Raw genomic sequence first — 17,845 nt, forward strand, 5'->3', positions numbered from 1 at the left:
TTTCCTGATTCGGGTCATTTCTCACCAATGCGCCCTAATTTTGCTACTGGTGGTTATCGTGGTTTTCGAGGAGGCCGACGTGGTGGTCGTTTTAGAGGTGGCCGGAGTTATCAACGTCATTCACAATTGTATTGTGAATTTTGTAACCGTCATGGACATACGGTGTCCAACTGCTACTATGCTCCTCTTGGGTACAGCTCACTATCACACATTCCTCCTGGATCTGGAGTCCCTATTCGTCCAAATAGGCCTGGACCTCAGAACACACTTAATTTTTCCAATGGGCCCATGAAACACTTGGCCCATTACAACTCACCCTATGCTGATCACTATTACTCTCCTCCTCACCTACATCCTCATGTTTCTTATTTTCCTCCTGCAGCTGCTCACTATTCCTTTGGGCCTCCTCCTTCCACTTCTCTGCTTGGGCCGGGCCCAGTTTCCTCAATATATTTTTCCTCCTTCCTCACGAGAACGATACCATCATCACTCACCTTACACACCTCACGCCATGACAGCCAATGCTCCTCTCTCAACACAGAAGCCTTCAACCTGGTATCCTGACTCTGGTGCCACCAATCACTTAACCTCAGATGTTGATCTCATTCATGAACCTCAAGAACACTTTGGTCCTGAACACATATTCATGGATAATGGTGGTCATGGTATTCCTATTGCTTCTACTGAAAACTCTTAGTTTAATTCTTCTAACTTTTCTATTTCCTTTTCTCTAAACAATCTTCTACATGTTCTTAAAATTACAAAAAATCTCATCAGTGTTTCTCAATTTGCTAGGGATAACATTGTTACTTTGAATTTCATGCTAATGATTGTTTCGTTAAATCTCAGAGTTCTAATACGCTTCTCTTGAAAGGGAATCTCACCAAAGACGGGTTATATGCCTTTCATGATATTGTTCCTAGCTGTGTTCCAAGCTGCTCAGTAGCTTCGGATTTGAATAAGTCTTTTGTTTTCTCTAATTCTTCTACTTTGTGTAGTTCTCATACTTTGTGTAGTTCCTACCAATTGTGGCATTGTAGACTTGGTCATCCTCAGGAGGCCACATTTTACAATGTCTTGAAACAATGTAAGGTGCCTTATAGAAATAAATCAATTTCTGATTTCTGTCAAGCTTGTTGTTTTGGAAAAGTTCACAAGTTGCATGCTCCATTGTCTACTTCTGTTTATCATTATGCTTTTGAACTTGTGTTTGTTGACTTGTGGGGTCCTGCACCCATTCATTCTTATTATGGTTTTATATACTATTTTACTATTGTTGATGCTCATTCTCGATTTACCTGGCTATTTCTGTTAAAACAAAAGTCTGAAACTCTATCTTTGTTTCAGTACTTTGTTAACTTAGTCAAAACTCAGTTTGGTACAACTATTAAAGCTGTCCAAAGTGACTTTGGTTGTGAATTTAGGCCTTTCACCACCTATCTAGGGTCTTTAGGCATCAATCATAGGCTTTCCTGTCCTCATACTTACCATCAACAAGGTACTGTGGAAAGAAAGCATTGGCATGTTGTTGAAACTGGTCTAACTCTCTTAGCCCATGCTCATTTACCTATGATTTTTTGGGAATTTGCCTTTAGTGTTGCTATTTTTCTCATCAATAGGATTCCTACTCCTATTTTGTAGCAGAGGTCACCTTATCAGGTTCTCTTTGGAGTCATTCCTGATTACATTTTCTTCAGGGTGTTTGGTTGCTCTTGTTACCCTCTTCTTAGGCCTTACAACAAAAACAAACTTGAACCTAGAAGTACTGAGTGTGTCTTCTTAGGGTATTCACCTAATCACAAAGGTTACAGATGCTGGTCTAGGCATGGAAAAATTTACATCTCCAAGGATGTAGTGTTCAATGAACACTCATTTCCTTTTGTTCGCAATCCTAGTTTTGGTGATAGTGAATTGCCAGCTATCACTTCCTCTACTCTCTCTCAGTCTGCTACTCCTTTGCATGTGTTTACTCCTCCTACCTCTGTTTCCATGCCTATTGAACCTGAGTCCAGTGGTGGTTCTCTACCCTCATCTCCTGGTCATATTAATCTGTCTAACTTCACCTCTGGGTCTTCTGGTCCCCTTTCCTCTCCTCCTCCTCCTCTATCCATTCTTCCTGCTCAGTCTACTCATCCAATGCAAACCAGATCTAAGTCTGGCATTTTCAAAACTATTGTGCCTAGGGTGTTGCTTACTCACAGTGAACCAGTCAATACTAAGTCTGCTCTTGCTGATCCTATTTGGAAACAAGCAATGCAGGAAGAATATAATGCTCTTCTTGCATTGGGAACATGGTCATTGGTCCACTTACCTCCTAATAAGTAAGCAATTGGTTATAAATGGATCTTCAGGGTCAAAGAAAACCCTGATGGTTCTGTTCTTAAGTACAAAACTCGTTTAGTTGCCAAGGGTTTTCATCAAAAACTTGGTATTGATTACACATAAACCTTTTCACCAGTTGTCAAACCCATTACCATCATAATTCTATTAACCTTGGCTGTTACTTATCAGTGGCCTCTTGAGCAATTGGACATTAACAATGCCTTTCTAAATGGCATTCTTAATGAAGATGTATATATGCAGCAACCCCATGGGTTTCAACATAGTGACAAGTCCCTAGTGTGCAAGCTTCATAAAGCAATCTATGGACTCAAACAAGTACCAAGACAATGGTTTCAAAAACTTAAGGCCACTCTTATCAATCTTGGTTTCTTTGTCAGCAAATGTGATAACTCACTATTCATCCATTCCTCTACAAAGACTCAACTATTTGTTCTTATTTATGTGGATGACATTATTGTCACTAGTTCTTCTCAGTCTCTTGTTCACAAAGTCATTAAAGACCTCAGTACATCCTTTGCTCTTAAGCAACTCGGCAAACTTGATTACTTCCTTGGTATTGAAATCAAACATCTATCTAATGGCTCTCTCCTTATGTCTCAATCCAAATACATTAGAGATCTTCTTGCTAGAGCTAATATGGAATCAACAAAATCTGTCACTGCTCCTATGACTATAAGTTGCAAATTATCCAAACAGGGTGATGATGTCTACACTGATCCTACTTTCTATAGGTCAATTGTTGGGGCACTTCTGTATGCAACCATAACTAGACCTGACATTACCTATAGTGTTAATAAAGTTTGTCAATATCTAAGTAATCCTCTTAATTCTCACTGGGTTGCAGTCAAGAGGATATTAAGATATCTCCAGGGAACTCTGTCTTTTGGTCTCTACATTCAGCAAGCAACTTCATCTGTTCCTCTTACCATATCAGCTTTCTGTGATGATGCAGACTAGGCATCTGACATAGAAGATAGAAAATTTACCTCTGGTGCTTGCCTTTTTCTTGGTCCCAATCTCATTACCTGGTGGTCCAAGAAGCAGAATACCATTTCCAGATCTAGTACAGAGGCAGAGTATAGGAGTTTAGCTCTTGCTGCTCAAGAGCTTATGTGGGTTGAATCACTTCTCCAAGAAATTAAGTTTCAATACACTGTTCTCACAATTTTTTGTGACAATCTTAGCACTGTAGCTATGTCTCACAATCCAGTTCTTCACAGCAAAACAAAGCACATAAAACTCGATTTGTACTTTGTGAGAGATAAAATTCAGAACAAAACTCTAAAGGTCACACATGTTCCCTCTTCCTTGCAAACTGCTGATGTTCTAACCAAACCCCTCTCCACTGCCAAGTTCATTGATTCAGGCAACAACTTCAAGTCAGAGACTATCTCAACATGGGTCAAAATTTTCAGAACCCAGAAGTTCAGGGGGGTATATTAGAATATGGTTAGTCCTTTAGGTTATTTGCTTCAATCCCTTCTTCTCTCATCTTTTCTAAATCTTTTACAAGAACTGAAAATAAGATTAACAAGTGAACACACCCAGGGAACCAAGAACTCAAATTCTTGAATCAGGAACAGAGGAATGATGAATATAGTAAATGATGAACAAACGAGACTCATTTATTAAAAAAAACAAATGTGAGTCTAACTCATTAACCTCTATCATGCAAGTTTCTGAAAACAATTGAAGATTAGAAGAGAACTAATGTGGAGAATATAATTGGCAAACAAGGGCATTATGTGAAGAAGATTGATGACATAGCGTAGGAGAAATCTCAGAGAAACAGCCCAACCCCAATATCTTCACAAAAATTAATATGACAATTATCACACATGGCACAACTATGAGGACGAAATAATTTAAAGTTAAACCCTGAAAAATAAATTTCCTAGGACTAGCATGGGTGACTTTATGGAATTGGTTTTCCATCCATTCTCAGGTGCAAACCATACTTGTTTTGAATGATTTGATGCCATAAAGAAAAAAGGCTGTAAATGAAGTACTTGATGCCCAATGCTTCTAAAGAAGATCATATACAATTGGGATATTTGGTTACATAGAACAAGCAACCCTCGGTTCTTAGACTGTTATTTTCTTAATAGCTACCAAAACATTGAGCAATCTCAGCCTTACATGTGTGCTAATTTATAGAAAGATTATGTCAAGGTATGTTGAAAACATTTTACCTTCTCTTTAGGAATTCCAACAAGAGATGCAACATACTCAGCAGCATTCCTTTTGTCCCCAGAGAGCATGTATACATCAATATTTTGCTTAGACAATGTGTCAACAACATGTCTTGCATCTTCCCTTATTTCATCTTCAAAATAAATTAGGCCAGCTAGAGTATCATCAACTCCAATATAGACAACAGATTGGTTTTTACACTCCTCCACTTCTTGCTCGATACTGTTGTTAATTCCATGCCTGTACAAAATAAATGACTTGCTGATGATTTAGAATTTATAAAGAAAAAGGAAGGGAAAACTCTGCAAGAAAAGAATACAATTAATAATATGTCCTTGCTGGAATTCAGTCCTCCTGTTTCTTAGTGAAATGAATGAGTGTAAACACACTAATGAGCTTGTATGAGAATCTAGAAGAGAGAAGGAGAATAATCTTAAAAAATGACGTACATCCTATCCCGTGTATCTCCAGACTATGATAAAAAGAATCGAATACTTAAGTACCTGGTGATCCATTCCCATGTCCCAACAGAAACCTTTTTGTTATCAATGGTTGCAACTGCACCAGATCCAGGTTCTTCCAGGAACGTTCCATCTGCTACCTGCAAATTTAGCTGTAAGGCATATGCTGGCAGTTGTATCTTTACCACTTTTAGGGCAAGAAGTTGATGCACTTGAAATATAAATGTGCCATATGTGTGTTTGGCAAGACAGTTGAGTAGCTTATAAGTTAGTCAACTAGCCTATTTGATAAAACAATAAGCTACTAGAGCTGCTTGGTTGGGGAGCTCTTTTGAAAAAGCTACTACCCTAAAGTTCATATTTGATTAGCTAATAGAACTAGTTTATAGCTTACAAGCCTAAAGTTTAGTTACCATGGGCATATCATAAAAAGGATAGCAAATCAATTGCCAAAACAAAATAAAAGATCGTGTATTGTTCTTAAATCTTAATGTCATGAGGGAAATGATGAATAAAGCAAAGACCAAAGAGATAACCTTAAATACAGATAATAAATATTATAAGAAAAAACTGAACACCTTGGTATTATGACAGTTAAATTCCTTAGCAGCATCAACAATCGCTTTTCCAACTGGATGTACTGAATTTGATTCTACTGCAGCTGCTAACCTCAGAACTTCAACATCAGACCAAGTATTTTCTTCAGTTTGGCTGCATTAAAGTAGCAGTAAATATGCTTAGTTACATAACTGCAGTGAACAAAATAATACAAAATCTAGAGTACAGACACTACTTAACCTAGAAAATTTACAAACACAGTGCAGAGGAAATGAAAAATAACATTTGATTGCATGAATTAACACAGAACATGGCAGAAACTTGAAGTACTTCATAACTGAACCTTTTCTTTGAGGGTGAAATAAAAGATTCTGAATGAAGAATAGCTGAGTCAAAATCTTTTATGAATAACTGAACCTTTTCAAAATCTTTTATGAAAAATGGTTCAGCTGTAAGTTGTGACTGCAAAGTGTGTATCGAGAACTCTAGAAATTCTACTAGACAGCTGTAAGACCAGCATTTCCCTATGGTAGTGAATGCCTAGTAGTTAAGTGCGAACAAGAGCAAAAAAAGGGATGTTGAGGTGAAACTGCCAAGATGAAAGAGTGTAGGGAAAATATATGAAACAAATGTATCCAAGATAAGGTTAGAATGGAATCTATTAAGGAGAAGATGATGAAAACTGTTCTTTACTATAAAACTATATAAATGTAAGAGCAAGAAAACCAACGAACAGATGAAAATGATCTTGCATTATTCTGTCTACACAAGTACACATGTATTATATTCTGGATTCGATGGTACTCGAAACACAAGCAAACAAAATTACAGAACAGATATTCAGTCACTAAGAAGTGAAAATGACTCAATGTAACATTCTCAGCCTAAGGAGAAGCCTACCCAAAACACAACCAGTTTTCACAATTAATATTTAGTCAATCCCAATGTCATTAATGCATCATTCATTCCCCTTTTTCTCTTTCCCAGTGCCATACTTCAATTTCCTAGAATAAGTTTGAATTATGGGTTAACAAAATTTTTCCAAGGTGGTTTAATCATGACTCATTGAGAAAAGGACCAACGGAGGCTCTAGTGAGAATCATGGATCAAATGGAAGATAGTCACCTAAGTTGGGTAAGAGTTTTACTAATGTTTTTGGATTTTGATCGTCTCAATTGATCCTTGTAGTCAGTCCCACCTAGTGGGGTAAAGCTGGGTTCTTAACTACAGAGAACTCTATTCTATTAACATAGAAATACAGAGAGGATAACAAGTGTGATTGCTTGCTAAAATAATGAACTTAACTCAAGGTTCATATGTCAAGCTACATGATCTTGATATACTTGTGGGAAAAAAATTAAAATAGCTGAAATATCTCATTGTGGCTCATGCTCAAGTATAATCATGGCTCAAGTTCAAGCCTTTGAGAAAATCCCAATAATGAATACTTGTTAAAAATATTTACCATTGAGAAAAATTAATCATTTAATGTGGTTATCATGCTTAATATGTTGTTAAATTGCCTCAAATAACTAAAGTTGGTGGTTGTTGTTCCTTCATGATAAATATGACTACCAACATTACTAGTTTTTGGAGTTCTCCCAAAAAATTTACAGACCAATGAGTATCTTACCTCATCAGTGAACCAATAATTATTCACTTACATCACTAATTCAAACCATTAGATTTCCCTAGAATTGATGGCTACGATGTGGAGTAAGTTTTTTAAACTTACTCTTGAAGTAAATGGATCCCCTCCCTTTCTTTAATAGGCATTTTTAGATAGCCACAGTTAGATACCATATTTCAAGACTTTGATATATCGACAAGGTACCAGATTTTGATGAAAGCCTAGACAAAGTCAGCACCTCCAGAACAGAATATTTCCAAATGAATTTAATGTGATGAATGAATGGAAATTTCTTGCTCTACATTTACCTTGAATTTGCATTTTGTCTGCATGTAGGAGTGACAATCTTTGTTACAACAGGCCTACCAACCGTCAGGGTCCCTGTTTTGTCAAACACAACAGCATTCACCATGGCAAACTTCTCTAGAATATTTCCACCACGCAAAAGTAATCCTTTTGTAGCTCCCAAAGAAGTTCCAACCTGTTAAAATATGCATAAAATTGTACATGAAGGCTTAGTTCAAACAAAAATATCTAAGATGATGATAGATGTACTCTATATGAAGATGTTACCAGCACAGCAGTAGGTGTGGCTAACCCAAGCGCACATGGACAAGCAATAACCTTCATCAATAAATAAGTATTACTACCACAGCATATATAAGAACTTTCATATAAGTATTATCTGAAACTTGAAAGCTTAAAATAAGTTTGTTCTCTGTACTATTTCTCGAAAAGAAAAATAAGAAAGAGAAACACCAAGGTTGTGTATTGAAATTAACTTCACCTTCCAAAGCCTTTTAACCGACTAATAGCTCTCTAATATAAAATCAGGTGGATCCAGAAGCATGGACAAAAACGAATCTACTACTACTTTGTACATAAGTGTTCAATTCTCAGCCATAATTGTCAAGGTTAAACTTCTGACATAGACCATGTTCACAAGGCAATTATGTGAGAGCTAAAAAGATGTAATAATTTTAATTAACTAACATACCAGAACACTGCAAGCAAGCTGCAAAGCCAATGAAATAGCACTTCCTTGATACACAGAAGCATGTAAAATGTTTGTGCCAAACAGACTCCAGAATGTAAATGTGGTAAAAGAGACTGCCATCACTCCATAAGTGAAGTGTCCAGCCACCTGGATACACAAAATGCTATTACTCAATTTAGTGAAATATATCAGCACAAGGATAACTGAGAATATATATTATAAGCATAATTCATGATTTATTAAATAGAGACTCAACAAACAAACCTTGTCAGCCAACCGCTGTACTGGAGTTTCTCTACTCTGTGCCTCTTCAACTAGACGAACAATGTCCCCAATAGCAGTCTCACCACCTGGTCTCTGCACTTCAATCGTAAGAGTTCCATTAAGATTTATACTTCCAGCTGCGACCTCACTCTGCAGATATAAAACTCATCAATCAGAGTTACTTTAATCAACTGCCTAGTACTACTACAGGTACAGAACTGTGAAAGGGTCAATCATATATCCATGTAAAATGAAGCGAGTCCATCATCATCTAACATGCACACATACAATATGGCCATTAAAAACAAAACGGTTTTCCTGTTTATTGATATATCACAGTACCCAGATGAAATTAGAACCAATGATCACAGCATCCACCATTATTTAAAGGAGCCAACAAATACCTAAAAGCTGTATCAGAAACAAAAATTATCTCCAATTATAACATAATATGTCAAGATAGAATGGTACCCCAGGTAGTTTTGTTACTGGAAGTGGCTCCCCGGTGAAACTTGATTCATCTACAGTGCTCCTACCGGCTCGGACAACTCCATCTGCTGGAATACAGTCCTAGAACATAGGAGCATATGGATAAAAAAATAGCAAAGTAGCTATGACAAATATGTTATGCATGTCAATTGTCAAAACTTAAAGCAGATCAAACTTCAAATTAGCAAAGGTTTTGCAGCACAAACAGCACCATACTTGTAGGAATTTGGAGACAATGTGGTTAGAAGGGTAGTCCTTTCCCCACTTGTGCACATAAAGCATATCACTTTTATCAGTATTTCTTTTTCTTTCGCATTTCATTGGATACTGTTTTCAGTCAAAAGATACACTACTAAACTGGTCTTTGTGAATGAATGTGAAACTGAAGCTTCTCTTTTTTGTTGATAAAAAAAGAAAATATAGTAGATGAGAAGATAGAAGTTAACATTCAGAGGATAAGACATCTTCATGAAAACAAAAGGAAAAAAATAGAAGCTTCTAATGATACTAAAAATGGGATGAAAGAGCTAACAGCTGTATCTGATAAATGCAGATTCTGATATTACTCACTCCAGGTAACACAATAATCTGGTCTCCAACAGAAAGAGTACCAGAAGGAACTTCAACAATTGAGTCAACTTCTGTTTCCCCATTGTTAACAAGCAGGCGAGCTTTTGATGGCAGCATACTAAGAAGTCCTGTCATATCACTGGTTGCTTTAATTTTAGCTCTCTGTTCAAGATTCCTTCCTAACAAGACAAATGCAATTAGCATAATTGGTTCTTCGAAGAAAGCCTTCCAACCCTGCATAAAAATTACTATTCAACACAACTAATCATATATTGATTGGCATGGCATGTCCAGTTTCATAATTCGTGTTTTTGGTTCAAAAAAAATATTGCATGGTGTGATTTGTTTTGGGATTCAGCCTAAACCGCACTTTAAATGTTATTTTAAGTTTCTATTGTTGTTAGCATATGAACAGAGAATGCTTCTGTCTTTTATTTGGAATTTTTATAGTGGCTAACTTACGTTTATGATTTTCCAATGGGTTAGCTACCATCTTATTACTAGTACTGCTTATATGTTAGCTATTAATTTGTTAAGAATACTGTTAATAATTATGACTTATAAACTGCTCAGTTTATTTTATGAACTACATTTTACCTCTTAAATCCAGTAAGGAGTGACTGAGTCATGACACCTGCAGTTTGATTGGTTCACTTTAGTTTATAAAAATCACAAACTAGTGAGGTCAGATTGGATAGGATTTGTGCCAAAATCAAACCAAACTGGACTATAACCTCAAACATGGACTATAACCTCAAACATGGACTATGAAGGAACGGGTTGACTCTTATTTCTTCATTTATTTCAACGACAAAAATAAAATCTATTAAATCAAAGTAACTGACTCCATCAATCTAATTGAGCCTGTGCACACTTGCAAACATGGGAGCTGACCATGTGTGTATGCACATATATATATGTGTGTAGGTATTGATAAAAGAGCAGTAAGCCAAATCCAGCAAAACAACTACAGGAGAATTTGTGTCTGCTAATCTGTGAGTTGTTAGTAACCTTGCAAACTACAGACTAAGCAATCATAAGATTGACATAACTTTATCAGTCGTAATTAAATGACTAACAGTATAGTAAGCACTCAGCAACATAAGGAATTTGAGTTTTCTATTTTCTTTAATTTTTCCAAGGTAAATGAAGTTACCAAATGTAGTCAGCAATTAAATGAATTCAAAATTACAGGCCACTGATAACAAACTTTAAAGGGACACTTTACCAATTTTGGCAGAAAGGCAGCAAATGAACTGACTGTAAATGAAGATAGAGCCCCAAGAGCAACTAAGGTGTTCATGTTTGGTGCCCTTTTAAGAAGACTTTTCAAACCATCAAGGATAAGTTGACGGCCAGGACCAAGCAACGTAAACAAAGACAAAGACAGATGAAATCCAGTGGAATGAAATGCATGGACCCATGGTGCTTTTGCTGCACAGAAATGAGAAAGATGGCCAACAAGACAGACAGCACATAGGGCCCAAGAAACAGCTAGCTCGCGACCTTAGAACAGAATAAGAAAAAGTAAGGAAGCAAATCAATTACCTTCCAGAGATACAGCAAATGAATCAACAGAGGACCACTCAGATGTATCATAAGTATGCTCTTATTGCTAATGCATAAAGATGTAATGAGATGCTTACCACTTTCTCTTAATTGTTTACGCTTTTCCTCAATCTTCCTTTGAAAAATTTGGAGGAAATTGTCTCCCACTGAATCTGCACTTTTGGAAACAGAAGAACAGTCAAGCAAACAAACACATCAATGGAGAAAACTGGTGGGATTTTAGCACTACCACAGCCTTAAGCTTTAACTTAGGAAAAGAATTGTGATCACAAAGAAAATCGTTACTTGAACATAGAGATAACATTTAAATATGACAAATATCAGATGGAAATACTATAACTGAATTTGCAGAAACTTTTTATGGATACCACAAAGGAGTTATTGGTGAAAATATTTCATGTTTAGGAAAATTAACCAATCATCTGATAAAGATGTTCGGAATAGTTAATAAATAATAAGTAACCACTCATCAGCTTAATTAACTACTCAAGTGGTTACTTATTCCTAGACTGGAAATATTTTACCCAAAATTCCTCTGTTCGTAATTTTCTCAATTTTAACATTCAAGAGGCAGAGTAAGTTATAATTCCAATGAGGCCTCTATTGCAACACGTCTTGCAGGAAAGGTAATCTCCCCAGCATATACAGAAGAATAATGAGCTAGCAGTTAAACAAGTAAAAGGTGAAGGTGGTGTGGTACTTCATTCAATTTAAGCTATAAGTAACTTGAAGCAGTATAATCTATTGTACCCAGCTACTTTCAAAATTGGTCTTCATAAGTGCATAACAAATACGCATGAGGGAATATGTTTATAAATAGATATATAATGTACTTTATGCTTCAAGCTGTAAAATCAGAAAAGTTCGAATCAATGTTATCTCCACATATATTATAAAGACAAATTAATGAGGGGTAGGAAAAACACACTATGATAGGAGACAAAAACACTTACAACCATGATAAATGTATTAAAAGTTTATTGCACTGTAGTGGTGACAAATAAAATACAGCACCTCTGATTTGTTGGGTATACAACTATATATTCCCAACTCTCGTACATAAAAAAAACAAAGGAAAATTAAATTCAACGCATAAGAGTCCTCAAATATCTTCAAAACTAGAGGACTGCTACTTTCAGATTCAACACCAGCAAACTCTTCATCATGCAAGGTCACCTGAACACAGATGTCTCTCCCATACCCACTACAAGAAGCCACAGTCCACAGATACTCGCCTACTGAAGGGAGAAATTGTAACATCAATTATGGTTTCTAAACTATCATAAAGATCTAGGACAGGTGGATATCAGACTTGGAAACAGTTTACTCATATAATGGGTAATTGGGTACCCTGGTGAACTTAGAACCTCATGAATTGGAGACATACCATCGACTCCAGACAGCCACTTTAGTGCATTTATATGGTGAATGAAATAACTGCTTCAGTATTAGAAGTGTGCATTAGTTAATAATGCACCGTGCTTCCTTTACTTAAGTGACTGAATCTGTTAGGCTTTAGTTAGAGTTTGTTAGTAGGTTGTTAGGTCCACATGCGATTGTATCTTCCTTATATAAAGGACTCAGCTCCTTATTGTAAAAATACAATTTGAAATAATACAATTACTCTTCTCACTCTCTCTCTTGTTTTCTAGAATCATCTTCTCCTTCTTTTCTTATATGGTATCATCACGCCATGGCTGCCACGCAAACCAACACTGGAACCATTCACTCTTCACCACCACTTTCTCCCTCCGCTGCTTCGCCGCTACCAGCCATTTCTTCTCCCCTTATTCTTCCTCTTCCTTTCGTAAAACTGATGGAGAAGAACTATCTGGTGTGGCGCCATTTCATGCTTGCAACCCTAACTTCTAACAGAGCAAACAAATTCATCTTAGGCACATAGATTCCCCATCGTTTTCTCACAGAGGATGATTGATTGATCAATCGTGTCAATCCAGCGTACCTTCGATGGGAAGAACTGGATCAAACGGTATTTTCGTGGATTCTAAACTCTCTCTCTGAAGCACTTCAACCACGTGTGGTTGGATGTAGACACTCATGGCAACTCTAGGAGGAACTTGATTCCTATTGCAATTTTCAGACAAAAGCCCGAAGCTGCCAGTTATGCTCTCAACTTCTTTCAATTTCGCAGGGTTCGAGTTCAATTTCTGAATATTTTACAACAATCAAGGGACTTGTGGATTCTCTAATATACATAGGTACTCCGATTTCAACTGCGGAACATATTGATTACATTTTTGATGGACTTAATGAGGAGTACCAGCCAGTTATCACCTCGGTAGAAAGTCAATTGGATCTTCCTTCTGTTCACAATCTTGAATCATTAGCTCTATCTGATGTTCTCTCCGCTAACGTTGTTGTTCACTCCACTTCACCTCCTTCTTCAAAACCGATTAATTCATTCTCTCGCCAGAATATGCCTATGTCGCAATATCCATCGAATTACTTTGCGTCACGACCTGAATCGCAAAATCCAGGGTTTACTGGTGGTTATGGAGGTTTTAATGGCTATAGAGGAAGAAATGGCAATCGTCGTGGTGGTCGGAGTAGAGGAGGAAGAAGCTCTGGACGATTCTCCTCGCTGTTTTGTGTGTATTGCAATAGATCTGGTCATGAAGTCAACACCTGCTACTATGCTCCACTAATTTTGGTGTTACCTACTCTCCTCCCTCCTATCTTGCGCCACATCAACAATCACCTCAATTTCTCAACCATGTTGGGCCTCATTCTCATTATCCAGCCCATTTCCTTCCTGAATTTAACAAAGACTTCTACTCAGGACCATCTCACTATTATAATCATGGGCCTTCATTTTATCCAATACAGGACACTTCTCTTCTTGGGCCTAGCCCAAATCATTCCACAAAACACACATTTCCTCATTATGCAATGACGGCATCAGCACCTCACAACCCAAAGTCTTCTGCGTTGGACACCAAGAAAGTAACATAGTACCCTGACTCTGGGGCCACCAACCACTTGACTGTCGATCCAGATTTGATACATGAACCAACTGAGGTGTTTTCTCATGATAAAATCTACATGGGTAATGGAACGGGTATCCCTATACAGTCTGTTGGCAATTCTTATTTCTCTTCTATTTCTAATTCTCAGTATGCTTTCAAATTGAAAAATCTTCTTCTTGTTCCTTCTATCACCAAGAACCTCTTAAGTGTCTCACAGTTTGCAAATGATAATTGTTGTTACTTTAAATTCCATCCTAATGTTTGCTATGTGAAATCACAGGGTTCTAATAAAATTATACTCAAAGGTTTTCTCACCAAGGAATGACTCTATGCTTTTCAAAGTGCTCTTCCCACTTCTGTGTCTTCTTGTGCAGTCGCTTCTGCAGATTGGAATCTTTCTAGTCTTCATAGGTCTAGTTCTGGTGATTGTAATAAGCTTGACACATCACCATGTAATAAACCTAGTTCTACTATGTGTAATCACCTTAGTTCTCATACTTCAGTGTTTTCACTTTGGCATCTTAGGTTGGGTCATCCCCATGAATCAGTTGTTAAAAATGTTCTAGCAAACTGTAAAATCTCACACAATAATACAACTGTGTCTGACTTCTGTTCTTCATGCGACATTGGTAAATCTCATAGACTTCATTCTCCAAGTTCATCTAATGTTTATAAAACATCCTTTGATTTAGTCTACGTTGACCTATGGGGTCCTGCACCTGTTCATTCTGAAACAGGATTCAGGTACTACCTCTCTATTGTGGATGCCAATACAAGGCACACATGGATTTTTCTGCTTAAACAAAAATCTGAAACACTCTCTCTATTTCAGTATTTCTTGAGCTATGTTCATACACAATTCCAACTCATTGTTAAAGCTGTGCAAAGTGACTATGGAGGAGAGTTTAGACCATTTACTAAGTTTCTTAGAAGTCAAGGTATTGGCATAGAATTTCCTATCCTCATACACACCACCAACAAGGAACTGTAGAGAGGAAGCATAGGCACATTGTAGAAACATGGCTAACTTTACTAGCTCACTCTCATCTTCCCTTAACTCTCTGGGATCATGCCTTTACAACAACAGTGTTTTTAATCAATAGACTTCCTTCAGTAACTCTTAACAATAAAACTCCTCATGAGCTTCTCTTTGGTCAACCTCCAGACTATAACCTATTAAAAAATTTTGGATGTGTCTGTTTCCCTCTTCTCAGACCATATAACAAACATAAGCTTTCTCCTAGAAGTTCAGAATGTATCTTTCTGGGATACCCTTCTAATCACAAAGGTTACAAGTGTATGTCATATGATGGAAAGATTTATATTTCAAAAAATGTTATCTTCAATGAATGTCTTTCCATTTGCTCTTCAAAGAACAAACACATCCAACACTGGTCAAAATACTTTTATTTCATCTCCCACTAATACTCATATGTCTCCTATATTCACTACTCCTACTGAATATTCTTCTCCTACTGAATGTTCTCCACCTACAGAGACCTCAAATTCCAGAAACATCTCACATTCTGTTCCGACTCATAATGGCCTAGCACATGTTTCATCCCAAAATTTGCAGCCTTCATCCCTATCTTCTAGTCCTATACTTCCATCTATTGGTTCTGATTCTACTTCTACCAATCCTTTACCCTTGACTACGGGTTCTGTTCCAGTTACCTCTCATCCCATGCAAACAAGATCAAAATCTAGGATATCCAAAACTATATATCCTAGAGTTCACCTTGTGCAATGTGAACCTGTTAGTGCAAAGGCTGCCTTATCCATTCCTGTTTGGCAACAGGCAATGCAAATGGAATATGATGCTCTCGTGAAATTGGGAACTTGGTCTCTCATGACTCTACCACCTAATAAGAAGGCTATTGGGTGCAAATGGATTTTTAGAGTTAAAGAAAACCCAGATGGAACAATCAACAAATATAAAGCTCGGTTGGTTGCAAAAAGGTTTTATCAGAAACATGGAGTGGATTACAATGAAACCTTTTCTCCAGTAGTTAAGCCAGTTACAATTCGGGTGCTACTGACTCTTGTTATTTCTAATCAATGGATGCTTGAACAACTTGACATCAATAATGCCTTTTTAAATGGTATTCTTGATGAAGAAGTTTACATGACTCAACCATTGGGGTTTCAAAACGAGGATAAGTCTCTAGTTTGCAAACTTCACAAGGCCATTTATGGACAAAAGCAAGCTCTGAGGCAATGGTTTGAGAGACTAAAAGGATCCTTACTCAAGTTTGGGTTTAAAATCAGTAAGTGTGACAATTCTCTCTTCATTTACACTTCCAAGACCTATAAACTATATGTTTTAGTTTATGTTGATGACATAATAGTTACTGGGTCATCTTCCTCACATGTTCAACAACTTATCAAGGATCTAAGTTTCACCTTTGCTCTCAAACAGTTAGGTCTTCTTGATTATTTTCTTGGCATTGAAGTCAAACACAAAAAGAATGGCTCTCTATTTCTATCTCAAACCAAGTACATCAAAGATCTACTTGAAAGAGCTAATCTTGCTTTATCCAAGTCTCTTCCTACACCAATGGTCAGCAATTGTAAACTTACTAAGCATGGATCAGATTTCTTTGAAGATCCCACTTTCTATAGGTCCATTGTGGGTGCTCTTCAATATGCGACTGTCACCAGACCAGATATCACCTACTGTGTAAACAGGGTATGTCAGTTTCTTGAAAAACCATTAAATTCACATTGGACAGCAGTGAAAAGAATCATTAGGTATCTTCAAGGGACTCAGGCCATGGGGTTGACTGTTAAACCTGCTGAAAATTTCTCTAATATGCCAATTGTAGCCTTATGTGATGCTGATTGGGCATCAGATATTGATGATAGAAAGTCAACTTCTGGTGCTTGCCTCTACTTAGGTCCTAATGTTATTACTTGGTGGTCCAAGAAACAACACACTATTTCAAGGTCAAGCACTGAAGCTGAACATAGAAGCTTAGCCTTGGCATCTCAAGAAATCATGTGGGTTGAGTCTCTGCTCAAAGAACTACAAGTCACTCATCAAACTCCCACTATTTTCTGTGACAACTTGAGCATAGTAGCAATGTTTCACAATCCAGTTTTGCATAATCGCACCAAGCACATTGAATTGGATCTGTATTTTGTCAGGGACAAAATACAAAACAAAACTCTAATTGTCAAGCATATACCCTCAGAATTCCAGACTGCTGATATCTTCACAAAGCCTCTACCCAACGCTCAGTTTATTACTCTTAGAAATCAGCTACGAATTCAAGACTACAACTCAACAGATTAATCAAAGCATCATCATCTGAGGAGGCTTGGATTCAGGGGGATATATTAGAAGTGTGCATTAGTTAATAATGCACGTGCTTCCTTTACTTAAGTGACTGAATCTGTTAGGCTTTAGTTAGAGTTTGTTAGTAGGTTGTTAGGTCCACTTGCATTGTGTCTTCCCTATATAAAGGACTCAGCTCCTTATTGTAAAAATATAATTTGAAATAATACAATTACTCTTCTCACTCTCTCTCTTGTTTTCTAGAATCATCTTCTCCTTCTTTTCTTATACAATTGCTATCTTCCTCATTTGCCACTTAACCCACTAAGCTTCGTGTAAATCAAATGAACTCTACAACATAGGTAATATCTAACCTCATTTGAAGCAATGGCTACTTAGTGGACAACTAGATGAGTCACCTCCATGCTTAAGAATCTTACTTCAGAAAGAGTCTTGTTTTGGTTGTTCCCAATTGAAGTTTTCTAGGTAAATACACTTGCACTATAA

General features: G+C 37.0%; 1 protein-coding gene across 6 annotated transcripts in view; it reads right to left on the reverse strand.

Annotated features, from left to right (window-relative positions):
• The window catches only part of LOC109360703 (copper-transporting ATPase PAA1, chloroplastic-like), a 31,703-nt gene that overhangs the window by 12,047 nt on the left and 1,811 nt on the right, over positions 1-17,845 (reverse strand). For all 6 annotated transcript variants that reach the window (XM_019605764.1, XM_019605762.1, XM_019605763.1 and 3 more), the window contains 11 exons: positions 11,152-11,226; positions 10,734-11,011; positions 9,506-9,739; positions 8,918-9,016; positions 8,447-8,596; positions 8,183-8,329; positions 7,759-7,809; positions 7,494-7,666; positions 5,576-5,708; positions 5,040-5,137; positions 4,536-4,776 (listed from right to left, as the gene is read on the reverse strand). In XM_019605764.1, the coding sequence (XP_019461309.1) occupies positions 4,536-4,776; positions 5,040-5,137; positions 5,576-5,708; positions 7,494-7,666; positions 7,759-7,809; positions 8,183-8,329; positions 8,447-8,596; positions 8,918-9,016; positions 9,506-9,739; positions 10,734-11,011; positions 11,152-11,226 (1,679 nt within the window). The remainder of the gene's footprint in view (positions 1-4,535; positions 4,777-5,039; positions 5,138-5,575; positions 5,709-7,493; positions 7,667-7,758; positions 7,810-8,182; positions 8,330-8,446; positions 8,597-8,917; positions 9,017-9,505; positions 9,740-10,733; positions 11,012-11,151; positions 11,227-17,845) is intronic.

The sequence above is a fragment of the Lupinus angustifolius genome, chromosome LG11, assembly GCF_001865875.1.
Source record: "Lupinus angustifolius cultivar Tanjil chromosome LG11, LupAngTanjil_v1.0, whole genome shotgun sequence".
NCBI lineage: Eukaryota > Viridiplantae > Streptophyta > Magnoliopsida > Fabales > Fabaceae > Lupinus > Lupinus angustifolius.